General features: G+C 40.3%; 1 protein-coding gene across 1 annotated transcript in view; it reads right to left on the reverse strand.

Moving 5' to 3' along the window:
• LOC129742999 (frizzled-4) overlaps positions 1–27,616 on the reverse strand; it is a 156,170-nt gene that overhangs the window by 73,018 nt on the left and 55,536 nt on the right. The window contains exon 2 of the mRNA XM_055734945.1: positions 15,061–15,290. Within this exon, the coding sequence (XP_055590920.1) occupies positions 15,061–15,290 (230 nt within the window). The remainder of the gene's footprint in view (positions 1–15,060; positions 15,291–27,616) is intronic.

The following is a 27,616-nucleotide window of genomic DNA, read 5'->3' on the forward strand; positions in this document are numbered from 1 at the left end:
CTCATTATCTATCTGACTTTCTTCCATTTGAACCTTTGGGTTCGTTAGCTTAAATCTGTCATGGTAAAGGGTGTACCGTTTAAAATCCGTACTCATTTGAATTGCTTTACTTTTGATCCGTTAGGTCTCCCACGTTGATTGAAAGTCTACAAACATGTCTAAGAGTCTTCTGATAACAATTGGAGATCTGCAGCTAGTTACAAAAACTAATGTAGAAAAGTATTGTGCGAGTATGCACTTCGATAATAAGGTTGTGTCGCTAGACTGAATCGATTTGAGGTCTGTTTTGAATTTCTCAAAACCTGGGGTCTAAAAACCTTCGATTTGGTTCAAACTCAATTCAATTCATTAATATTGTATTGTTTTTATTGTGTGTACTTACATCGCTCCGTTTTTTATTCTCATTTTTAACGTGTTCCGTGCCGTTTAGTCCGTTCCGTTTTTCGATCCCTGTATTGTTCAACTCCGGAAGCTGCCGCGCAAAGTGAATTCCCTACTGATCCGTGATTTTCGAGCCGTGAATACCTCGCTAAAAGTTTCGTTGCATTCGCTATTGATACTGCTGTTTGTTTTGATCTGATCCCGCTCTGAGCGTGGCACAGATATTGTTCCAAACAGACGAGGAATCGTGAATCAATTCATCGCAACACAGATTTTCTTTCGCACAGACAAGGCACTACAAATCTGTTAAATTCGTAATTTTCCGCGCGAATGTCATTGAACGATATGGCCTGCGACAAATGCGCAAAACCTACGGGTGACTCCGACAGCATTCTTTGTCAAGGCCTGTGCAGCCTGGTGTTTCACCTAAAGTGTGCGGGGCTGCTTTCGTCGCACCTTAAGTCGAAGGCAGACAACAAAAATCTGCTCTGGGTCTGTGACGAATGTTGCAGACTTCTTAAAAATGCCGCTTTTCGTCGCTCTTTGGGCAGCTACGAATCCATTATCGCGGACATGCGGACGAATCAGGCTTCCTTAGTCGCAGAAGTGAAGTCGGAATTTGCGACGACCAACCTGAAGCTGGACAAAATTTTGAACGTTCGTCCCAACATCAACCCATCTCCTCGCATCCCTGCTCCATGGCCTAGCCTAGCTACTCCCACCAACAAGAGGCGACGAGTCGAGAACCCAACTGTCGCTCCTTGTGTGGGTACTAAACAAGTGACCGTTAAAACTATTGCGACAGTTGCTCCTCCTGAAAAAAAATTTTGGATTTATCTCGCACGACTTCATAACAGTGTTACGGCTAAAGACATAGAAGAACTTGTTATGGAATGTCTACAATGCGAGTCGACCGAAGTTCATGCCCTAGTCCGCAAAGATGTTGATGTCTCCACGCTCAGGTCAATTTCCTTCAAAGTCGGGGTGGATCCTAAGCTGAAAGACATTGCCCTTTCCCCGAAGACTTGGCCATCGGGAATTCTATTCCGTGAATTCGAGGATTTTGGATCAAAAAACCCTCCGACTCCTGCTGTCACTTCCCAGCCTGTGACGTCGTTCATGGCGACCCGCAGTTCTACACCTCGTGTGGCCCCGCATCAGTGATCGCCACTACAGATGGTTCATCATATATGGACAACGGGTCTTTTATAGCCTCGGCATCACGCAACCGCACCAGACTCTTGAGTTTCTCGTCGTCCGAACAAAGTTCATCATGGGTTTCAGCTCCGGGACGCAACGTAGTTAGCACTAAGGAGACCTCCGAGCCCTTCGACTCAGTCGCGCTGATTCCAGCCATCGTCATCAGTCGTCCCGGCCCTGAGCTCGATTGCGGCGACGAGGTTCTCCAGCCTGCTTTCATAGGCAAGTATTTTTCAAATTTGGGAACATTACCTGCGCGTAACCAGACTTCAACTTCTAACAGCTTCTGTATCAACGATGCTTTGCGCAAATCAACCCTTTCTGACGGGATTCCATCACCGGGACGCACCGAACAAGGCATTACGGAGACCTCCGAGCCCTTCGACTCAGTCGCGCTGATTCCTGCCATCGTCTTCAGTCGTCCCGGCCCTGAGCTCGATTGTGGCGACGAGGTTCTCCAGCCTGCTTTCATAGGCAAGTATTCTTCAACTTTGGGAACTTTACCTGCGCGTGACCAGACCTCACCTTCCAACAGCCTCTGCATCAACGCTGATTTGTGCAAATCAATCGCTTCTGACGGGATTCCATCACCGGGACGCACCGAACAAGGCACTTCGGAGACCCCTGAGCCCTTCGACTCAGTCGCGCTGATTCCTGCCAGCGTCATCAGTCGTCCCGGCCCTGAGTTCGATTGTGGCAACGGGGTGCTCCAGCCTGTTCTCTCAGGCAAGTATCCATATCGAGTTGACCTTCCTTCTTGTGATGGATCTTCCCGTTCCAGTGTGAAACGACACGATCTGCCTGCTGGGAAAAGCGATCATCTCAACCTTTACTACCAAAACGTTGGTGGTATCAACTCCTGCGTTAGCGATTATCTGCTAGCCTCATCATGCTCCTGCTACGATATTATCGCTCTAACAGAGACCTGGCTGAACGATAGAACCCTGTCTAGTCAAGTCTTCAGCTCTGACTACACTGTGTTCCGTTGTGACAGAGGTCCCAACAACAGCACGAAATCCACAGGTGGTGGAGTTCTGATTGCTATCCGATCCACTCTTTCAGCCATCCCTATCTACGACGAATCATGGAACGATCAAGAATTCGTATGGACCCGTATCGATCTTGGCACGAAAAAACTCTACGTTGGGGTTGTGTATCTGCCTCCTGATCGTACTAGAAATGCATCTTTCGCTGATTCCTTTTCCATCGGCCTTTCTAAATTGTGTTCTCTCACGCTTCCTGAAGACGACATCGTTATCATCGGGGACTTCAACCTACCAGGACTCAAGTGGATTCCCTCGCAAGGCAATTTCTTGTTTGCCGATCCAACCAGATCTTCGTTTACGGTGCCTTCCAATACGATTCTCGACTCTCTAAGCACGGCAACTCTCCGCGAGATCAACAGCATAGAGAATGAAAATGGTCGCATGCTCGATCTCTGCTTCATCAGTGACGGACCCCAATTGGCTACGATTGAAGAGGCTCCTACGCCCTTGGTCAAGGTTGTTCCTCATCACCCTGCTCTGCTGCTTTCACTTGATATTCCTAGAGCTTTTGCCCACATCCAAAAACCTGGTCAATTCTTTCTCGACTTTAAGAACGCTGATTTCGTCGCTGTTTCACAAACGCTCGATGCTATCGACTGGGAAACTGAACTGGAATCTTCCGATCCGAACGCTGCAGCTATGAAATTTTCCCATATAATCAATTACATCATCGATCGTCACGTACCGAAACGCTCATCAGTTTCTAACCTACGAGCTCCTTGGGTAACGAAAGAACTGCGACAAATGAAAACGCTCAAGAATAAAGCTCTCCGTTATTACACTAGGCACAAAACTCTCCGCGCTAAAAATGAGTATTGCAAACTCAACTCAGCTTACAAAAAACTATGCTCACGCTGCTACCAGAGCTACTTAATTCGGATACAGCGAGGTTTCAAAACAAAACCCAAATCATTTTGGCAGTACATCAAGGACCAGCGGAAAGAATCCGGCCTACCGCCCTCCATGTTTCTGGATGATAATTTAGCGACTTCGGAACCTGAAATCTGTGACCTCTTCGCTGACAAATTCCGTAGTGTATTTGACTCAAACTCAATATCCTCGGACCAAGTTACCAGCGCGGCTTGTAACGTCCCTCATTTGAACACATGGCTGAATCAAATTGTTGTAGACGACGATATTATTTTGAAAGCGACCGCTAAGCTGAAACACAGCCTTTCCGCAGGACCAGATGGCATACCAGCTACCTTCTTGAAGCGATATATATCACATATGCTGATACCTCTAAAAATAATCTTCCAAGTTTCACTCGATCAGTCTACGTTCCCATCCTTATGGAAAGAGGCCTATATGTTTCCGGTGCACAAAAAAGGGGACAGACGAAATGTGAACAACTATCGTGGCATTTCTGCCTTATGTGCGATAGCCAAATTGTTCGAGCTGGTTGTTTTGGAACCCATTTTTTCGTATTGCAAGCCTTATTTCTCAAATGAACAACATGGATTTATGCCCAAGCGCTCTACGACTACAAACCTGTTGACATTCACGTCTAATGTGCAAGACAGTTTTGCCATGGGATCTCAAACCGACGTCATCTACACTGATCTGTCAGCTGCTTTCGACAAGGTGAACCATTCCATAGCCATCGCCAAACTCGATCGTATTGGTATCTGCGGGTCTCTACTGGAATGGTTCCGCAGCTACCTGGTAGGACGAAAACTCATTGTTCGAATAGGTGAATCATTTTCCAGTCAGTTCTCCGCCAAATCCGGAGTGCCTCAAGGGAGTCATCTAGGACCAATAATATTCCTGATATACTTCAACGACGTGCTGTTGCTCCTTGATGGACCAAAACTAGCGTATGCTGATGACCTGAAACTGTATCGCCGCATCAACGGTCCCGAGGATGTAAACTTCCTACAGAGTCAGTTCAACCTCTTCGCCTCTTGGTGTGATGTAAATTGCCTTCCCTTGAATCGCAGCAAATGTGCAGTAATTTCGTTTTCCCGCAAGCGGCTCCCATTATCAGCCATTTATCATCTTGGAAACGAGGCTATCGCTCGCGTCGAACAAGTGAAAGATCTTGGCGTGATTCTTGACACACAGTTGAATTTCAAGACTCACACTAACTACATCGTCGACAAAGCCTCCAGATGTCTGGGTCTTCTTTTCCGCATGACGAAAGACTTCAAGGATGTCTACTGCTTGAAGAGTCTTTATTGTAGTTTGGTTCGATCGACCCTTGAATATGCCTCGGCTGTTTGGTGCCCATATTATCAAAACGGCTCAGAGCGTATTGAGGCCATCCAACGGCGTTTTTTGCGATACGCTCTCCGACAACTCAACTGGCACGACCCGTTCCGACTTCCCAGCTACGAGAGCCGCTGTCGTCTAATCGACATCGACACGCTACAAGCCCGCCGGACCGCCACACGAGCCTCGGTCGTTGCCGATCTGCTCTCATCGAGAATAGACTGCCCCGCATTGTTAGAGGAACTTCGACTCAACGTACGGCCACGATTTCTGAGGAGTCGTGATCTTCAGCTCTTCGTCCCTCTCCGGCTGAACAATTATGGGGCCAACACAGCTCTAATCGGTGTTATAAAAACATTTAACCGCTACTCCGGGTACTTCGACTTTGACGTTTCGCGTGATGTATTCCAAAGAAAAATTCTTAGAGTTTTAAGTTTAACGTAGATTACCGCTTGTATGTACATTGTCCTAAACTATAGTTTTTCATTTGGATCAATATGTGATCCGTTGATTTATAATATAATAAATAAATAAATAAATAAATAAAACTCATTCATGATTTTTTGTAGTTTTTAAGTAACGTTTGCAGGAGTAAATTTGAACTTATAGGTTTGTATGGCAAATATGAATATTTAGTACTGAAAAATCAACCTTATTTTTATTTCTTCTGTGGTACCGAGCCTGCTAATTGTAGTTGTGCTAATTTATTAATTCTCTAAAGGAAATTTTCCGCTGAACAATTTTGTCCAAGACCGTATCTTCATATCTTATTACACCAAAATGTTATATGGTGCTGAATGGGGACATGTCTTTTGGCATTGAAAAACAATAGAAAGGGTGGTGGGCCGCTTTACAAATTTCTAAAAAAAAATAAAATAAATTCAATCGACATCACTGCTGCATGACTTGCGAGGTTTTACATAACTACTTTTCATGCTTTGCTCATAACCAAAAAAAAAGTTTTAACTTAAAGAAATGATATTTTTTAAATAAAATATTCAGCCTTTGATTCAAAAGATATTGTATTTGACTTGCAAGAAGAATATTTACTGTAGAAAACCAAAAAATCGAATCAAGTTTGGGTGGTTGTGCGAAAATGTGAATCATAGTTGGCTAAATTAGGAGGATTTAGGATGATTTATTGTAAGTGTATGTCAATAAAAGAGTGAATATTGAAGATTTTCTATAAATGCTTGCATTTTTGCAGGACCAAGGCCGATGGATGGTTTTTTCGAGTCCCTGGATGCCTAGACTGAATTGGAAGCTGCGCAAGATGACACAACTCCAAATCCAGCAGTCAGGTCGACGAAAATTAGGACCGGATGATTCGATTATAGTGATCGAACCAGTTTGTGATCCATTTTTCATTTGTTAGTGAACAAAAATAATTACAGGATTTAAAATTCTTTCTTTTTATTATTTGAAATTTGTAATAGGAATTGGAATTCCGAAACAACAGAGAATATTCCTTCCAATTGGACTTAATGGAAAATGGTTCAATGAACTTATTGACATTCACATCATTCGTGCAAGACAGTTTTGCTGCCGGTTTTCAAGTCGATGCAAGTTACACCGATTTGCCGGCTGCTTTTGACAAGGTGAACCACGAAATAGCTATTGCGAAGCTGGAAAGGCTGGGAATTTGCGGGTCCTTATTAGATTGGTTTCGCAGTAACCTCATTGGACGCAAATTCTCTGTAAGATCTGGTAACTCATGTTCCAAACAATTCTCTGTCACATCAGGCGTGCCTCAAGGCAGCCACCTGGGCCCAGTAGTGTTCCTGATTAACTTCAATGACGTGCTTTTACTACTTGACGGTCCAAAAGTCGCCTATATATGCAGATGATCTGAAGCTTTTCTACACTATAAAATGTTATGGAGATACTGTACTTTTACAGCGACAGTTTGACAATTTTGCCAAATGGTGCGACGAAAAATGCTCGGTCATCACCTTTTCCCGTAAACGGCTTCCTGTAACTGCTGATTATTTTCTTGGAAACCAGATAATTGCTCAAGCAAAGCAAGTAAATGATTTAGGAGTAATTCTTGACCAACAGTTGGACTTTAAGTCGCACACTAACTATGTAGTCGACAAAGCATCTAAAAGTTTGGGATTTATTTTTCGACGTGACTGTCCCTATTATCAGAATGGTGCTGATCGAATCGAGGCCATCCAAAGACGCTTTATACGTTACGCTTTGAGACACTTGAATTGGCAAGATCCGTTCCGCCTTCCACGATACGAGAATCGTTGCTACCTCATATTCTTGGACACGCTCCAAGCCCGGCGAGCTACCATTCGAGCATTACTCGTCTCCGATCTTCTGGCTTCGAATATAGACTGCCCATGCTGCTGCAAACTATCAACCTGTGCGTACGACCTCCAGGACTAAGAAATCGAAACCTTCAGCTTCACATTCCTCATAGCCAGAACAACTATGAAGCCAATAGTGTCCTGATTGGTATTACAAGGACATTCAACCGTTTTTCAGGAATATGTTTAAAAGAAGAATTCTAGCGATATTAAGAACTTTGTAGTATGTAGTTTAAACTTTTTTGTTAACTTATATCTATTAATGTTACTTTTAAGTCTAATCATTAGGATCAATACGTGATCCGTTGATATATACCCAATAAATAAAATGAGAAGCATTTCCCAGGAAAATCGTAAAAATAGCGTGAATCCTCTGCGAGTCAGATTTTGTTAAGCGTGTCGCCCTGATGCCTTATTAAGGGAGCCTCTCAAACGCCGGTGGAAGTGATAGGTTTAATAATTAGATACTTGGCGCCCAACGTGGGGCTGGGATATGTTGATCACAATTTTTCGTTCAAATATCCTTGCTAACAAATTGGATGATCAGAATGCGCAATTTGTGAAACGACTCATTGATTACTTCAAACCAAACAATAACTGTTGTTTACATCAAGATTTAACAGGCAAAAATCGACAGCTTCCTCTTCATGTAACCGCTGGCTTGGAACTGCTGGACTGGATGCAGCAATGTCAAGAGTTGGAATACATTCGGATTCTTACCGACTTGTTCACCGATGCAAAAAAGTCTGCACACGAATGTTTGTTCAGTCCGCAGCACATGACTAGCACGATGTGTCAGCTATACTTCTCGTTCATCGGCCGGATGTGTCGAACGGAAAAGGGCATGAACGTGCTAACCAATACGGATGTTTTCAAAGAATTGACAAATATCGTAACGAAAACCAACCACATCTGGTATGTAAAGCTGATTGTATCCGGATTGGATTACACCTTGGGCGGTCAACCACGTACGATTTTGAAGCAGCGCTCTACTCAAACATCCCTTCGCCAAAGCTCACCTGTATGCTACGCAGTTTCTGAGAGTTTTGCTCTGAGCTCGGATACCAAATTTTGAAGTTTGGGGCATACCTTTGCTGCTTGATTTGGTTGATGAAAATCAGGCGCGAAGACGTGCTACGAACGAGTCTACCTATTTAGAAGAGTTGGTAAACTTTTGGCTCAAGTTGGCGATCACGGAAAACTAGTTATGAAGAAGTTCTACTCGATACCTCGTGGCTTGAATCATCTGAAGGCCAATATGCACGAAGAAATTGATTTGTGGGTTGACAGCTTCAATCAAAGATCGAAGCGGATATCCACGCTCACTTAATTAAGCATACTAAAACCGAAGATTGAACAAACAGGCATACCTACAAAAAAGTCTATAGAGAACATAAAGGTGAAAAAAAAATTAATTTGCCCCTAAATTGTGTTTATACTGTTCATTTTGAATCGTGCTTATACATAATAGTTCACCCTATATTACCACACTGCTGCTTAATGTTAAATATGAAAACGGACGTCAACAAGATTCATAGTAATTTGTATATGACGTCCAAGGATAAGTTTGATGTTCCCGAGAACTACCGCACAGAAAAGATGACGAAGTTTGCCAAGAAATTCTGAACTTGGCAAGTTATTTGTACTTGCCAAAACTTGAGTACACCTTTTGTTATAGTTTCGTTGAATTCCGGGCAGAAAAAAGTAGCAGGAGTAAGAAGCGGAGAATACCGGACAACACGGTCGGAGTAGACTGACCCCATCGGCGGGACTGTCGAAAAATGTGCGTCCGATCCCACGGTTTGAAGCTACAACAATAAGTCTTGACATTCTACTTAGTGGATGGCTTGTGTACGCCGCGTTTGTGAGTAGGATACCACCGGGGAGTATCTGAGTAGCGCGTTTTCTAATGATCGAAGCTGCGGGGATAAGGCTATATTTACCTCCTTCACAGTGGTGATCTTTGCGTTTTATTAGCGAGGAATACTCGCGGAATACAGAATGAACCATAAAAAAATGCGAAAATCTGCCATCAAGGTTCGAAAACACTTTTATAGATATTGACAGGATTTAAAAGCTTTTTTTAAGCATTCAGGCATGTAGATAAACATGTTAAGATGTCCACTTTAGCTCTCATCTACTCTCTCCAGGCGAGTATTGACATTGACATTGAAGTCCACGCCTCGGAGATGGAAGCACTCGGAAAATCGACACTTGGATGAGAGGATTCACAGGCCGATAAAGTCGATGGAGTTCAAATCCAGACTGCTCGGAGCCCAAAAATCCTTCGGTCAAAGCTTCAAATTATCCTTCTGTCTTGTCTGGGTATTCAGTATGAACTTTAATTCTGTTTTTATAATAAAAAAGAGGCATATTTAATCTATTCGAAGCAACCGCTCCAAATACCATGACTCTTTGTGGAATGCCTGGTAGTAAACTTAAAATTCACCTTCTCTAGAACATCCTTAGCCTTTATGGATGAAATGTACCGATCCGTACGTGAATTGGACATCGGATCAATCGAAAAAAGTTTCTCATTTGAGAACATGACGATCAGCTGCTGCTTCTTCAGTGTAGACAGAAATAGCTTTGAGCGCTCAAGTCGTAGTATTCGCAGTCGTTCTGTTATCAAATGTCGATTTGCTCTGTCCTTTGGTGATGCCTTCAAGTCATTTATGATCAATCTTTTTATGGAAGAATTCGAGATATTCTCTTCCTTAGCCAGCCTCCTGATTAATCTTACTGGATTCCGCTTTATTTTCGTCTTGACCTATTTTACCACTTTTACATTGCGTGCAAACGTGCAGACCATGACCTTCCACTGTCCAGCTTCCATAGACATGCTCCATCAAGGAGAAAACCTTTCACGCCGTAAACAGTCGCTGGATGGCAGGCTACAGCCTCCGCAATTTGCTCAAGAGACTTTTGGGCGTGAACCACACTAGTCAATATCTACTTTGAGTACGTCTCGCCGATACAGTGCTCTCAACGACGGGGGAGCCCTTTCGGCTGTCGCTGTCAGTGTAGGATAAGGTCTTCGTCGGGAATCATCCGAGTCGTTACATTAAGTACCGCGGGTGTGTTCAACCGCGCGTTAGTCCCGGAAAATTGCTCAAGACCGACACACAACGGCAACAGCTTTCGAACCTCGAATTCCGGTGATAAGAAGTCAGACCTCGAGTCAATAGAGAAGGCCTCGCATCTCCAAGAGGAGAAGTTTTGTGTTTTTAGCCCCGCAGTCTTTATGATGTGATCTCGATTCGCAAAGGTAGAAATCAGGCCTTGAGTAAACAAGAGAAGGGGTATGCGTGTTAACTTCGAATCGTTAGGAGAAGAGATGAGGAGGCGAGTCGTTAGAGGAGCGATCAGGCCATGAATCGTGCAGCTGATAGGAATTTTTGTACGTTAACCTCGAGTCCTTGCGAGGAGGGGTCCGATCTCGAGTCGTTAGAGGAACGATCAGACCTCACCAAGAGGAGAGGTTTGTGCGAAAATCTCGCGTCATTCCTAGAAGATGTCGGTTTTCGATTCGTTAGAGAAGAGTTCAGGCTTCGATACGTAATGAGAAGGGAGATGGTCTTGTTTATGAGTATGCTGTGCAGCGCATTAGTGCGGAAAACCCTCACCATTAAAGGATATTGTTAAACAGTTAGAGGTTGGAACTGAGGTCTGCGGCCCCAGGTGAAATTTAGGAAGTAGAAGGTAAACGTGGAGTATATCATGAGTCGATCCATTACCTCCGTGGACCTAGAGTAACAAACTGGGAGACGCGGTGGCTCGCCGAGTTTTGGTAAACGAAGATTGACTACCCGAGGTTATTAAATAAAAAGCCCCATCGTCTGGTGTATTATTAAAAATCCACCGGAAAAAGATCCCCAGATGCCTACTCTAAAGACGCACGGACGATCTTTTGACCAGAAGATAACCAGATAACTCAACTGAACAAATGACGTGATAGAATCGTATATGCCGAATGAAGTCTCTTTCATTTCCAGAAAGAACTGAACACTGCAGAAGTGCTCCAATGAATGGTTTGGCTAAACCGGGGCTGGCCTGGATACGCGTCTTTCTAAATAGCCCAATGTGGTGAAGAAGCTCGATGGGATGTAGACAATATAAATTAATTTATTTAATATGCAAAAACTGTGTATTTTGAGGTCGTGCAGACCCTTATGGCTAGGGTTAAGGACAAACTTCGCGTTTTCAAATATGAAGGCGTCAATAAAAGTTGAAGAAAATGAATGATGCCGAAGCTGACTTTTTTGTTTCTTTTTTTCTTGCTGATAAATCTAACGATAAACAAAGTTTTGAGAATAAAAATTTGCGTGTGAGAATTTTAGACGGTTCACCCTCTATTCCCCAGTCTGTACGGGAGAGTTGTCCATTTTCTGTTTAGTAACTGTATGGCATAACGATCCGGGATCAAACAACAGCGAGATGTTAATGTACAGTGCAAATACACAAATAAGTAATCCCAAACCAGGCGTCGTCGTCGCGTCGTCGTGTAATGCGGTAAGTTTTTTGCAACGGTTGTTACTACTATTTGATGGAGTTGATGGACATTCCTTTGTGTCCAACTTTGTTTACTTTTCGAGATCTCTGTGGGTCTCTCGATTGAATACATTACGATGATGTGGTCAGGCAAAGAAACGACCAAAGCCTGGGTTTTAACTCACTGACTGACTTTCACCGGCTGTAAACATTATTCATTCAGTATTCTTAGATCATTTTATGATCCGAATTTTTATATCAGCAGAACCCCGAAAAACTACCCAAGAATCGCGCAAGTCAACTGTTGATTGACTACCATATTCTTTCTGTTATTGACAACTTCCGACTAAATAAACGTGTTTGATTTTTTTCTACACTCCATGGAAGTACCGAATTGTTTGCATCAGCAAGAGACGAAGGAAAATCCGATAACAGCGGAACTGATAACGGGTGGATGTTTCTACTGTAGCGAGATTGTTCATTTTCATTCTGAAACCCAATTCCAACTGGAGCAATATCCGAACGGTTGCTCAACACCGTTTCACAGATTTACAGATTAAGTTCCAAACTATGTAACTGATCGTTTTTTACAGAAAAAAATGCAGAAAATGTTTCGTGTTCAGTGAAAATAGGAATATTGACAAGAAAACTGCTTTCTTGAGTGTCAAAGTTAGTCAACGAAACTTTATATTTTTGAGATTAAATTAATTAACCTTTACGTTTGTCTATGTTTACGGACTACCATAGAGTAGCTTGGCGGGTCGATCCAGAAAGGCGGCGTGTGTGCCTTTTATGGCACTTTTGCAACCCTTCAACTGCTATCAAACGATTATTTAGCGATTTTACCCCCTCCTTCTCGCGAACATTGATAGATTGTCAATCGATGGTATCGAACGGTACCCTCTATCGATTTATAACACTTTTGGCACGTACAGTTTTCGGCCGATAAGACTTGTTAACTTACTCGCTAGCAATCAATCATTGTTGAGGCTTTATCGCCATCACCTCCTTCTGACGCTGACGAAATTGCCGATAATATAGTACGTACATACATATGTTGATATACACGAACGAGAGTCAGACGAGGTATGGCAAACTAGGCTTGATGAAGTAGAAAATAACGTTTTTAATTACTTTTCAAGATCCTCCAAATTTTTATAAAAAAAAATCATAAGTGGAGCCATTCTCTGTAGTGTTTGTAGCACATTGAGTTTTACATGGATCTCTGGTTTTGTGGAGAACTAGATAGCAATGAGTCGAAGCTATGGAGAACTGGATGCGCACCAAGAACCTCAAGTTAGTACACCACAATACCGAGATTGTCCCCGAAACAAATCAGATGGATTTCAATAAGATTGTTAACCATCGATTTCAAACGCACGATCAAATAACTAAGAATGATGATCGGCGATTACTAAACTTCGGAAGCCACGCTGTGCTACCATGGTGATCCGAAGTAAGATGAACGATTTTTTTTTGTAACGACAATATTGCGATGAAGAGACATGACCTACATAGGTTAAACCGTAATTTAAGGCCTATTTAGTAGGGGGTTTTGCCCCTTCGATTGTGGTAAAGAGGAACGTCTACCGTTACGGCAAATGTAACCATGGGAAAGTTCCAGCCAAGATTGTCAAGGTTCGTCACATAAATGTAAATGTCGAGGAAGTGCTGGTGATTGAGTGTAGAGTGGAGAGGACCTGCCTTCAACCCAAAAAGTCTCGAGCGCAGCCAACCAACATATGCGCACAAGGACAATAGCACACAGTACCAGATGGCAGCGTCATATGGCAGCACCTGTCACGCCTGAGGAGTAAGGGTTGAACACGTCTGCAGATCATAGAGGCTGAGCTGCTGTGGGGAAGCCGGAGAAAGGGATATAGGGGCAAGAAGGGTTAACGGCTGGGTACGGAACGCCACGATTCGTTCCGCATTGCAGAAACAGTGCTCAACCCGTGAAAGAAGCCCGACGAAAACTACGGTCAAATACGGAAAAGAGTTCAACAAGCTCGTTTGTTTGTGTAAATCTACCAGGTAACCCAAGACTCGGAAGACCATTCGTGTGCCTGACCTAATGCCTTGCCTCCATTTTGTTCCCTCTGTCCTCGTAATTTACCTTTGAGTTCCGGTATCGGTTCCCGTGGCAGCTCACCTGGACGCCAATCCCAGTTTCCACCCAGAACGTGGACGGCCCGCTGACTTGTACTCGAGGGCGTCGTGACTTACCACCACGAAGTTATCGACGTGCCGCATACCATCCAACGGCGCCGTGTGACTCCGCTAAATGTCACCAAGTGCCGGAGACACGATCGCAAACTACTTCTGGCTAACCGAAGCCACCCATGGCATGGCATTTCCGGTTCTGAACGAGGGGAAGGAGTACGCAAGGGGAGGGGCCCGAAAGCAGACACGTGAGGCCGGAGAGTTTTTGCCACTATACCAGTGCCTTTTTTGTACCATTGAGGAAGGGGAATAAAGTGGGCGAGCAAAGCTCGAATCTCAATTATCTGACGTTTCCTTGTAGTGTTGATATTCGAAAAGCCGACCCTGAGGCAAGAATTGGGGGTGTCTAAGCAGTGCTGGGTAGGACTCAACCATAGGTTACACTCATGAGGAATTTCCAAAGTTCATGGGTAATTGTCAGCAAATGCACGGCTAGTGAACTAGATATGAAATCAAAGATTGTGGACCTGGATTATGGTTGCCTTGCAAAGAGTTTTGAGATTATAGTAGATCACACAGTATACTTAGAATAACTTCATCGTATCTGGGAACAGTAACACGCTCCTACGAAGGTAACTACAAAACTAAGGCAGAATCAATTGAAAGTGGATCTCCTGGGTACGTGTGTAGTAGAAAAAATGCCACAGACATAACAACTTACAGTTGTCAGCCCAAGACAAATGAAAGAGATTGTACAGAGTAGATTGATACCATCGGTGACGGGCTCTCGATATCACGGTGGAAGCTATAAAGGTAAGAAAGCAAGGAGGATAGACTTCAGATAGACTGTAGACCTCAAGATCTCAAGTTTTTGGCTGGAGATGTAGACCTAGAGTCATTCAGAGAACAGATCAGACCTCGAGTCTTTCAGCCGTGAGGTCACAAATGAATACAGCTGAACACTCGCTCGGGACTCGTTTATGAGTATTGCAGTAAAGCAGCAAGTACGACCTCCATTTCGAAGTATAGTTTCATAACCGTTCCTGGTAGGATAAAAGTCGTAAGCCCCAGGTGGGTTTTAGGGCGTAATATATATGTACATTGAATCCATGACATCCAAGTTGAACCAACAGAAAAAAAATTGAACCTGTTTCATCATGGAAAAGTGTAGTACTAATAAGTTGATAAAGTACATACTTGCACAATCTGGAGCCTTCAGATCTACAAGCATAAGTAGGTGATTTAAAACTTACCGAAAAGCTCGTCGGCATCGACGAGCCGTGCCACCAGGACGACCACCGTCAGCAGCGCCGGCAGTCCCCAGGCGGCCAGCTGGAACACGGTCTGGTAGGACGTCGACGATTCGGCCTTCTCGACCGCGTGCGGATCCATCACCATCCCGGTAAGGCCCGGCCCGGGAGCCAGCTCGCTGTTCAGCAACCGACGCACCGATTTGCTCCATCGCAAACACAAAATTGTCCACCTGGAAAAAGAAAAAAAAACCGGCAGGGATTATAGGGGAGATAATTAGTTTCTTGCGCCATTATCTATTTGTTGAGGTATATTTTGCTTCTATGTATTTATATCAATCTTGCGGTTACAATCGGCATTGGCAAACGTGTTGTTTGTCTTCCGAACGGAAGGCGATAAGATAGTAGGGGATATAGTTTGATGGGAAATTCCAATTTACCCAATTTGTGTATCTTCTGGAATGCTGTTCCGATTTAGTTTGATGCCAGAGTAAATACCTCTAACACCATTTCCATAATTGGTTGTTTTTTTTTTACTTCAATCAGAAATTCTGTGTAATTCCTACAGAGGAGTAGTCCATGACTTTCGCAAACAACAAGCATTTTTGTCCGTCCGTAAAAATTTTAATAAAATTATAGAGTTTAATTATAGTTAAACTAAAGTGTTTCAGTTATATTATTGCAGTGTAGTGATTTAGTGAAGATTTGTAATTTGGCATAGTCAATTTTTGTGGAAAATTGTCTCTAACTTGAAATGGTTTACGGACACCTCTGGATGATAAATGTTCTTGTTGAAAACAATCAACTGAGTGTAAGAGCATCTGTATTCGTGGTCTATTCTAGGGTCTAATTTATACAAGAATTGAACCAAAGAAATTAGACCCGATCCAATGAAAAAACTGGCAACTGCAGCCGTGTTCCATTTACTGTCAACCGGTTTAGAACTACGTCAAATTGGATCCAAATCTCATCAGTTTTGGATCAATCCTTACACCAGCTCTAAAAAAAGTTGAGTTGAAACTGGTATAATGGTTCAACAGTGCGGTTGCTCGGGTCGAAATTTGGGTCTAAACCGGCTGTTTGGACCACGGATACAGGTGCTCTAAGTGTTCCATTTTTTTCGTTATCGTTGTTTTTTTCTACAATATTACAAAGCTGAAAAAGTATTGATATTCGAAAGTTTTCAAACAAAAGTTTTAGATTAGTTTTTATTTTTTGAGACTCAGGTCGGGTGTCTGAAAAGAAACCCAGCAAACCATTAAGCACTTAATCAAGCCGCATATTGGGAATTAAACAGCATTTCAGTGCCAATTGACCGCATAGAATTATTACAAATGCCAAAAAGCCAAGTGACATTCAAAACCGAATAAGCCCTGTATAAGCTAAGTCAAGAAGATGTAATGCCTTTAACTGGCTTTGTTGTGTCAACTTCAATGAAAAATAAACAACAGGTGGGTAAAACTTCAAAGTAACAACAATCTCCAGTCCAGCTGCATTTTTGTCGAGCGGAAACTGATTTACAGTCACAGATAGCAAAAAATGTGGAAAATTGAACTAAGGACAACAACCAGCTCTATCTTCCGCTGGCCAAAAAGCTGGAATCGCCGGACATGAAATGGAATACCGAGCTATTGGATCTGCACCCGAAAAAAAAACAACGAAAACCCGCAATGCGCTTACGGACCTGCCCCGAAGGAAATCATCTGATCGACCATGAAGGAGCATATTACCTTCAAATATTCAAAGTTTTCTGCTGCTGGAGAATTAAAATTGTTTCTTAAAATTGGTGATAAAATGTAGAAAAATAAGTGAAGTGGAAAATGATTGTGCCGAAAACAATTCAAAATTTTAGAAATAAAAAGTTTTCAAAAGTCAGCTGATTTATGTAATTTCCGTTCTATTATTGTCACAAAAAGATCCTTTTGTTTCTATGAAACGTTGTGGTTATATAAAAATAATGTTAGTTTGGGGCATTGGATGTAAATCTTTGGTTTAAATACGCCAAATTATGCTGGACTGGATGCATGGGATGGTCGATCAAGCTGAGGCACTGAAAAATGCTAAGTCATATCAATTCAAGACCCGCCAAGAGTTCGATTCTTCATTCCATTCGGCAAAAAAGGGGGTGATGGAGATAGGAAACAAAACAGCTCTGGGGAGAATAAGACAAAACACATAAACAATTTTTTTCTTTATTTATTTTTTCTCATCCAGTGGGTTGTACCCACTGGAAATTTTTTTGACAGCTTTCCGTAAGCCGTATAGAAGCCGAATTGCAGGCCAAAAGCTGCTTTTAATCAGCATTTAATTGGCATTCAAAGCCATCAGGCGTTGTGAGGCATTTTCTATATTCCACTATAATGCCAGTTAATGGCCTTTTTTACGGCTTAATGGTTACTTGGGTAAATTTCATATTTTAAGAGCAAGATCACTGGTGTTGGGAAAAAGTGGTTCAAATTTTGACATTTTGAAAATTTTACCATGCAAAAATGTTTTCAAGATCTTGGGGCGTTGTGTTTTTTTACAACACTGTTTCTATTTCAGCCGTATGTGATAGAAATATTGCTATTTTTGCATCACAGCATGCGAAAATTCAACACGTGTTGTGAAAAAAAACTAGAAGGCCACAGATCTTGAAAATGTTTTTGCATGGCATAATTTTCAAAATGTGCCGTAAGTGTCAAAATTTCAACAACTTTTTCCCAACACTAGTGAACTTGCTCTAAAGTGTTTCAGTTATATTATTGCAGTGTAGTGATTCAGTGAAGAATTGTTATTCGGCGTTTTGTGGAAAAGTGTCTCTAACCTGGAATGGATGAAAAATGTTCTTGTTGCCAACAATCAACTGATTGAGCGCGTTCCATTTTTACATTAATTATCGTTGTTTTTTCTACAATATTACAAAGCTGAACAAGTATTGATGTTCTAAAGTTTTCAAACACAATCCTCAGGCCGGGCGCCTGAGAAGAAAATTTCATATTATCTATCATCTATTGACTACTAGCACGTGGCCGGCGCCGTTATTGATATATAAAGAGAGAGTATCAGTTTTGTTCATTGAGAATGTGCTGTCAATCAATCACGGAGTAGCAACCATTGGCGATGTGGAATTCGTTCAGCCATTTGCAAACATTATTTCTACTTATTATATTTGCTTTAGCTCCAGAGTAATGTTGGTATGAAAAATTGAACCTTCATACTCGATAACATCAATTTTCGGATCGTTAGAAAGTGCCCAAAGCTGACGATTCCATCCGTTATACCCGTGATCATTATCAGAACGCAAATATTTCCATTCCCCGCAGCACTTCAGCTGGTCCAACAGCTCGAAACCCAGCCACGGACCTAATTATTCCGACTTTGAACCATGCAATTTGGAAAAGTGCGAAAAACACGATCGTATATAAACATGAAATGAAGGCTGCTGCAGCAGAGACGCGGTTGAGTGTTGTGTGGACGCTTGAATGTTATTTTTATTTTATTTTTCGCTCATCCCATTCCGAAATCTGCTCGTCAGCGCCTTTGTCCATTTTTGGGAGGTGCGCAAAATGAGCCGGTCCGAATATGAAACTCCGATTTTAATCAGCTCACAATGGGGTCGTAAAGGCCGACTTAAAGGATTACCTACTCATTTCGTGGAGACTGCGCGCAGTTCTCCGGCGAAGATCGACAAACACCTGAAGGTAGACAGGGTGGCAATACAGTTTCCGTACTTTTTTTTAAATACATCAACAACCTAGAACCTTTTTATATTAAATCAAATCGAACCAACTAGAGAGTCAATTTCCTGGTCATTTTAGTGTTCCCGGGAATCGGGAAATCTGACGATCCTTTTCCGGAGAATTCTCGGAATCCCGGGAAAAAATAAAAATGAAGATTTTAACACTCAACTGCTTACGAAACCTTATCTATATGGTATTTCAAAATTTGAGGGAGCAGTATTGAAAAACATTTCAAACTTTATTAATGCTTCAAAAAAAAACAACTAGCAATTGTAAAACCCAAGCCCCAAAAACTAAGCAACCTTTGCCGACAAGCACGATTTATTCTTGCTACTAAAATAAAAATGATTGAGAAAGATTTTTTACTATCGATAGAAGTTGGTTAGCTAGACATTGGAGGTATGTGCAACTGACTGAAGGAATGTATTGAGATATTGAGTTCGTGGGAGGGAATTTCAATCCAATCTTGAATTTTTTTAGTCAAGGCTCCATAGAATGTTACTTATTATTCAGGATTTTCGATTTGATTAATTATTAAGCAGGGTTACGAATTTGAAGCATTTTTAAAAAAGTACAGGGAACTTCATTGTCACCCTGTACATTGAGGTATCTTTCGAAAAGAGTAGAGGCGTGTTTGAGGCTGCGTAGCGTCATTTTTCTGCTTCAAATTGGATGACCACCCAATTGATAATCTGAAATTTTCGCGCTATACGCCACTGACGGGTTTGAGTATGTATGTATATTTTTGATACCTAAGAGTGCCCATGCAGGGAGGCCATCTGTTAACCGGTATATATTAGTCTGGACCCCATTAATGTCAGCTTGGTGCAATTTCTTTGCACACACTTGTGAGCACCAAGAAGACGGGCGGCAAGTGAAAGAGGAAGAAGCCGAAAATGCATGTCAAATTGCCGGAATATCAACAAGCGTCAAATATTTTGAAGAGTCTCTGCGCTGCTGTCAGGCTATTTTCAACGCGTGAGCCCTCTCACCTGGAAATGTGTTCATCACCGGGAAGTAGGTAGGTTGGTATGACTTTGGTAAAGTGGAAGGAGATGATTTCTTTTATGCTTTAAACCGCGGCCTTTCAAATCGAGGAGATGGTTATGCCAGCGTTAATTTTGCACACAGCGCTATCTTGGAACTTGTTCGAGGAGTTCAAATCTTATCTCCCTTTTAATAATTACTAGTGTTTTCGACAATACATACGTGATCTTGTAATGCTGATGAAATTATAAAGGCTTCTAAAAATTATTTAAAAAAATTAAAAATTACCAGAGCCATACAAGTTTAAATTACAAACATATTAAATAAGGATATCAGCCCAAATTATTCAAAATTTCTCGTACAAGCTGTTGTTTAAAGGGTGATATGGTCAAAAATTGGTCAATATCAACTTGACGTATTTCTTTCCATTTTGCATTTAAAAAAAAAGTGTTTGGGGAACGTTTGTCGACAGCCAGGAAGTCTGGATCAGGGGGAAATCGAAAACCGGAAGCCGTTGAGATGACAAAGAGAGTTGCCGGTAGTTTCAAGCGAAACCCTAACCTCTCTCTCCGAGATGCCGCAAATAAGCTGGGCGTATCGTCTACAACCGTACATCGAGCCAAAAAACGAGCCGGACTATCGACTTACAAGAAGGTAGTGACTCCAAATCGCGATGATAAACAAAATACGACGGCCAAAGCGGGATCCTGGAGGCTGTACACGACGATGCTGACGAAGTTTGACTGCATTGTAATGGACGACGAAACCTACGTCAAAGCCGACTACAAGCAGCTTCCGGGACAGGAGTTTTATACGGCAAAAGGAAGGGAAAAGGTAGCAGATATTTTCAAGCACATGAAACTGTCAAAGTTTGCGAAGAAATATCTGGTTTGGCAAGACATCTGTACCTGTGGCTTGAAAAGCAGCATTTGCATAGCTTCCGGGACTGTCAACTAAGAAATTCAGGTGAAAGAGTGTTTGAATAAACGTCTGCTGCGTTTCCTGAAGAAACACGGTTGTTCCGTACTGTTTTGGCTGGATTTGGCATCTTGCCATTAGAGTAAAAAGGCCATGGAGTGGTACGCCGCCAACAACGTGCAGGTGGATCCCAAGGACCAGAACCCTTCCAACATGCCAGAGCTCCGCCCAATTGAGAAATACTGGGCTATTGTCAAGCGGAACCTAAAGAAGACCAAAAAAACTGCTGTCCTTAGTTTAATTAGTATAAAATTCAGGAAAAATATTCTGTTGGGCTTCCGCTTTTCCAAATCCGAATTGCCGGGCCTTACGCTTAACCCCTGCCAATAGTTTTTGTACAGCCACCTTGTCCACCTTCTTCGCCGGAGAAAGCCAGTTTGCCTTAAACTGCTGCTCAAGGACGAGCAGCAGTTTAAGGCAAACTGGCTTTCTCCGGCGAAGAAGGTGGACAAGGTGGCTGTACAAAATCTAATAGCAGGGGTTAAGCGTAAGGCCCGGCAATTCGGATTTGGAAAAGCGGAAGCCTAACAGAATATTTTTCCTGAATTTTATACTAATTAAACTTGAAAAAGAAATTTAATTTGATTTTTTTAATTAAACGATTTCACCGATTTACACGCGTTTTCCTTCGACCAAATTTTGACCGTATCACCCTTTATTTCCAGATTGAGCTTGAAAAAACCTTTCACATTCTTAACTTCATGGAATCATTCACCTTTTCACTTTTGTTCAACTTCTAGATCACTATTGGATCCTCTTGGACTTCTTAAACGATTAACAATGTGAACTTTGGTCGAATAGTTGATTTCCAGATTTGGGTCTTCCATTGGGATTTTTCTTGATTCTGCCCCAAAAATTTTGTCTATAGACTTCAGTATTAGACTCTATGTCATAAACCACTTTACAAATCGTTACCAATTTTTTTACACTTAAGCATTACATTACTAGGTGACTTCACTGAAAATTTCATCAATTTTCATCCATGCAATCGAAAATTATTCACAAAACAAAAAGTCGCATTTTTTTTTTCGAATACACTTGGTAATTGAAATATCTTACAAAGATCTAATATACTAGAAAAATGTTCTAAATAGAGCAGATGAACGTTGTTTTAATTCTAAAAAAATAAGGAAAATAGTTGTTCATGCAACAAGTTGCCAAAAGCAGATTCTTACAGCACGAGTCGTACATGTCGTCTGAAACGAGGCTTTCCAAATCGAATAAGTACAATGAATGGTGAAAACATCGAGTTTTGACACGAGTTGCATACACCATTTTTCTCTGCAATACCGCAGAATACCCTTCGAATCAAATTTTTGAACACGAAGAAACAGATTGTATTTTTTCTTCAGAATTAAAACACTTTACTACTTTTGGACACCATTTTTTTGGTAGGAAAAGTACAATGTGATGAGAAAGAAACGTTGCAAAGGTAGTAGTAAAGATTTTTCTTCGTAAACACAGTTACCATGACAAAAGTGACATCACTACAGACAATTTTTTCGAAGCATTTTGCCCAGATCTCGGCAACGTTATACAATCCGTGTGGAGCACATCTCTCAGATTTAAGTTTTTTTTGTCAGATTTAAGCTTTTCTCTTCAAATTTGAGCTTTCATCTCCTATGCTCTAAAGGCAAAAAAAGCTTAAATCTGAGAAATAGAAGCTTAAAAACGAGATTCACCAACACTTATTTAAAAGATGTTGGTCACACGATACACCGACAAATCGTGTAACATTGCCGGGATCTGATTTTGCCCTGATCTCGGCAACGTTACACGATTTGTCTATGTATCGTGTGACCAACATCTTTTAAATAAGTGCTGGTGAATCGCGTTTTTAAGCTTTTTTTTTTCTTCAGATTGTTCTTCGAAATTATCGACGTTTTGAGTTTTTGATTTGTCACCGCGATTCTTCAGATTTAAGCTTTTTTTTTGCCTTCAGAGCATAGGAGATGAAAGCTCAAATCTGAAGAAAAAAGCTTAAATCTGAGAGATGTACTTCACACGGATTGTATAACGTTGTCGGGATCTGGACTCTAGCGACCGTGAAATAGTGTGCGTTTTCTTGCACAACCTTAGTAAAATTGTGCTTCATTGGGAAAAGCATGCCTTTATGAAACTAAAGTTAGTTATGAACTAGGTCAGGCAAATAGAAATAGAAATTCACTGCAGCATTTTTGCAGCATTGTTTTACTTTTCGCCAGAAAACTGGGCACTTTTTGAGAAAAAAAAAGTATTAATCGTTTATGATAAAAACTCGTGCCGGAATCAAACAAAATCAACGAAACTATTGTTTCATTGATGAGGCATGCTCAGTTTAGTGAAACTTGTAAACCTGTCCAATGCAAAACTCTCTCGAAGACTCAAAATAAAGTATTAATATTAATAATGATCATTCTAATGAAACAAAATTTGAAGCCTGCTCACTGGTCAGTGATTTAATGAGAGCAATTTGACATTTGAGAGCCTTTTTTTATTTTTTTATTTTTCTCTGTTTTCCAGCCCCGGGTTATGAAAAAATGATATTTTAGTGCGGAGTTGCACAAAGTAGATTTTGAACTATTTAATTTTAAACGTTTTTTTTTTTTTGTAGCGGCCCATCACACTCCCCCACACCAAAAGGCTCAATTGAGCCCCCTGGTAATGGATGCTACTAATAATAAAAGTAAACGCGAGCAAATTTTAATCATGTTGAGAACACAAATATTTATAATATCGTGCGAGGAAATGTATTATTTAACTAAATTGACTACAATATGAATCTCAATGGAAAATAATTACCTTTGAAGAGATTCATTTTTCGATATTTACTTTTACACTATTTATTTATTGCTAATTTTATTATGTTATGTTCAATAATTTAATAAGATAAAATACAAACTACACACAAAATTTCCGAGGCCGAAAATTAGCAAGATTTTGCTCAAATTTGACCAGCTAAAATCTTAGCAATCAATTTAGCAATTTATTTTAACTAAAATTTTAGCAAAATAACAAAATGTGTCCTGACTGAATGTTTACTAATTTTCAATCAAACAAAAACCTTTGTTTGCTAAAATTTTAGCAAAATTTATTTTTCTAACGTTTGCTCGAATTTGAGTGAAATCCAAAATTAAATTATTTTTAATGAAGGGTTTTCATTTTCAAAAAATTAAAAAGTGAGATTTGATTTTTTTTTTAATCTTCTTTTTTATTATCGTTCGCATCACTCTGCGGGTTTCCAAAAGTGTATTCCATCATCGCGTTCTATTACATCTTCACCACTGAAATCTGAAAAAAACAGAAATAATTAAGTTTAGTGCATTTCATATTTAGAAGAATAGAAATAAAACTATAATAGCTAGACAGTCTATTTTTTTGTTACCTGATAGTAAAAACACTGACCACCAAACAGGTCAACAACACACACAACCCGGCGGAACCACTACTGCTGCTTCCGGGTTCGGTTTTGCGCTTCACCATTTCTCCTCCTTTCTCGGTATCGCGTACCGGTATGTGCAGCGTTAGGATTCCGCTATTTTTCCACTAGTTACCGAACCGGTAACCGTTCCGCTTGAGGAAGAATGGCTACATTCCCTCCCACGAGATGCTGTTGATCCTGGAAAAGTTCGGAAACCTGATTAGTCGATGCCGATTTGAGGATCTGCATGAATTGAATAAGGTATCGGAAGCTTTCTAAATTTTCTCTATTTTTCCTTTTAATTGCATCTACCAGTATTGTATGTACTACCAGTACTACTTACCTAATCCAAATTCTAACCAAACGACGAAAAACTGAGGAGCAGAACAAAAATGTTTTACCCGCGCGGTGCAAAATGAAAACAAGAATAATCTAACAGGTTCCAGCCTGTGTCGCCTTTCTAAAATTTGAGCACTTAAAGAACGCGGTTTGGGCACAGGCTAAAAGTTTGAGTCCATGCTACTATAAATGCTAAAATTAGTAGTAAATTGGTTAATTTTACTCAAATTGAGCAAAAGTCACGACAATTTGGGAAAGTGCTAACTCGACAGTAAAAAAAATTTTTTGCTAATGGAAAGTAACAGCTCATTTTTGCTAAGTGGAGCCTCGAAAGTTTTGTGTGTACAAATTTTATAAGAAAAATAACATATTAACGCTAAAAAGTACAAAAGGTTAACAAAACAAAGACTGGTTGATGAACGACTGTTTTAATGGTTCAATTTTTCTTTCAAAAGCTGTATCACTTTGGTTTTGAACATGGAACGATTGGTTATGTTTTTCATTTCAGTTGGTAAGGTGTTGTATTTAGTAGGTCCAATAAACGAAATTCTTTTTTGCCCTAATGATGTTGTGGATCGGCTTCGTTGCAAGAAATCTGACTGGCGAGTGTTATGAGTTCGCAATCCCGTAGTAAAATGGAGGTTTTGAATATTTTCAATTGAGTGAAGACTAGGACCATAGACATATATAACAGTTTGCAAATCACAGAGTTCAGTTATTGGAAGAACGTTATGCGTTCTTAAAGAGTAAAGCTGAAGGGTAGGGAATAACAAGGGGAGCTTTAAGATGTTTTTCAAGCATCTATTTTGAAGCGTTTGATATTTCTGTAAGTGGGACAAAGAGGCTCTTCCCCATGCCATAATAAGGTAGTTCAGTTGAGAGTGAATAAATGCAAAATAAAATTTGAAGAGAACATGTTGTGGAACAAAATTTCTCAGTTTTCAAAGAACACCGCAAAGAGGAGTAATTTTTTTTAAGTGTTCAATGTGACGATTCCATGAGAGAGTTTCATCTAAGTAAATTCCCAAGTATTTGGAACAACTAACTCTCTCAATAGTATTTCCATTCATAGCTCATTAGTACGAGGAAGCTTTTTATGCGATGAACGAAACAACATGTATTTGGTTTTAGTATAATTTAGTGAAAGTAGGTTTGAATTGAAATATTTTGAAAGCAGTGTTAGGTCATCTTCAATGTGCTGAATTATAATATCAGGTGATGTTTCTGAATAAAAAATTGCTGTATCATCGGCTGTGCTGTGCCTTTAAGTTGAAGGTTACATTAATCATTGACATATAAAAGGAAAAGTAATGGCCCGATATTACTCCCTTGTGATACAACGATATCAATATTTCATAATTTGCTTCTTGTGTTTTCAATAGCCACAAACTGCTTCCGACCTTCTAAGTAGCTACTAAGGATATTATTTGCTGTTCCTCTCATCCCGTATTTATACAATTTGGACAATAATATGTCATGATTTAGAGTGTCGAAGGCTTTTTTGAGATCCAAAAATAATGCCCCAACAATATTTTTTAACTCTATTTTACATATCATGGAGTCAACTAATTCTGAGATGGCAATTTGAGTGCTCGAACCTGATCTAAATCCATATTGCAGTTTATATAGTATATTGTTCTGATTTAGAAAGTCTACAATTCTGTTAACAAAACGCTTAAGGTCGAGATAGGGCGATAGTTATTGACGTCAAGTGAATCACCAGCCTTAAAAACAGGGATAACTTTCGCAATTTATAGACAGTTCGGGAAAACTCCTGACTCCAAAATTCGATTAAAATATTGTGTAAGTATGTACGAAAATGTTTCATGGTTATTTTTCAAGACATTAATAGGGAAACGATCTAGTCCATGACCCTTTTTATTTTTAAGTGAAAAAATTACTAGTCGAACCTCGTTTACACTAGCGGGCCGTAAGAAGATTGTATTTTCTACCTGTTCGATTTGAGACAAACGTTCATTTTCAGTATTTATTGGAATCTTTTCAGCCAGGTTCTTTCCAATTGTGGAAAAGTGTTTGTTAAATTTCTCACAAATCTGTGTACCATTGGTTATAACACCTCTTTCATCTGAAAGGTTAATTGATGGATTTATTTTAGATTTACCTAAGAGCGTATTTATGTTTCTCCAGAGCTTAAAATGTGGTGAATTATTTAATAAGCGCTCGTAATGGAGCCTTTTACATTCTTGTTTTTTCCAATTCTACAACTAGAATTGAGTTATGCAATGCTCGAAACAGACTAAATTGCATGTTCATTGCATTTTTTTTAAATCTAATAACATCTCAATTGTTGAAGTTGATTCAATTGTACATTACACTGATTCGATTTGGAGTCATTTTTGAATTTCTCAAACCCTGAGGTATAAAAAGCTTCGTTTTGGCTCAAAACTCATCCATAATTTTTCACAGAGTTTTAAGTAACGTTTACATGAGTAAATTTGAACTATTAGGTTTGTATGGGAAAATTGAATATTATATATTGAAAAATCAACATAATTTTTATTTCTTTTGTGGAAACGAGCCTGCTTATGGTTTTTGTGCACATTTATTAATTCTCCAAAGGAAATTTTCCGCTGAACAACTTTGTCGAAGAACATAACTTTGTATCTTATAAGTCAAAAAAGTTATTAGCTGGGCTATGTCTTTTGGAATTGATAAACAAAAAAATAAATTGACATCATTGCTTGTGCCTCGCAAACCATTGCATGAAAAGTAGTCAAGCAATACTCTGCTAGGCACACAGCAGGGTTGTCAATTTATTGTTTATCAATTCCAAAAGACATAGCCCCGTTAAACAACTAGGTAATAACTTTTTTGCCTTATTAGATACAAAGTCAAGATCTTCGACAAAGTTGTTCAGGGGAAAATTTCCTTTGGAGAATTTATAAATGTGCACAAAGCATAAGCAGGCTCATTCCCAAAGAAGAAACAAAAATGATGTTGATCCTTCAATACAAAATATTCCATTTACCTATACAAACGGAAAAGTTCAAATTTACTCATGTAAACGTTACTTAAAAATTCTGTAAAAAATCATGGATGAGTTTTGAACCAAAACGAAGCTTTTTAGACCCCAGGGTTTGAGAAATTTTAAAATGACCCCAAATCGACTCAG

Source organism: Uranotaenia lowii, chromosome 2, assembly GCF_029784155.1.
Source record: "Uranotaenia lowii strain MFRU-FL chromosome 2, ASM2978415v1, whole genome shotgun sequence".
NCBI lineage: Eukaryota > Metazoa > Arthropoda > Insecta > Diptera > Culicidae > Uranotaenia > Uranotaenia lowii.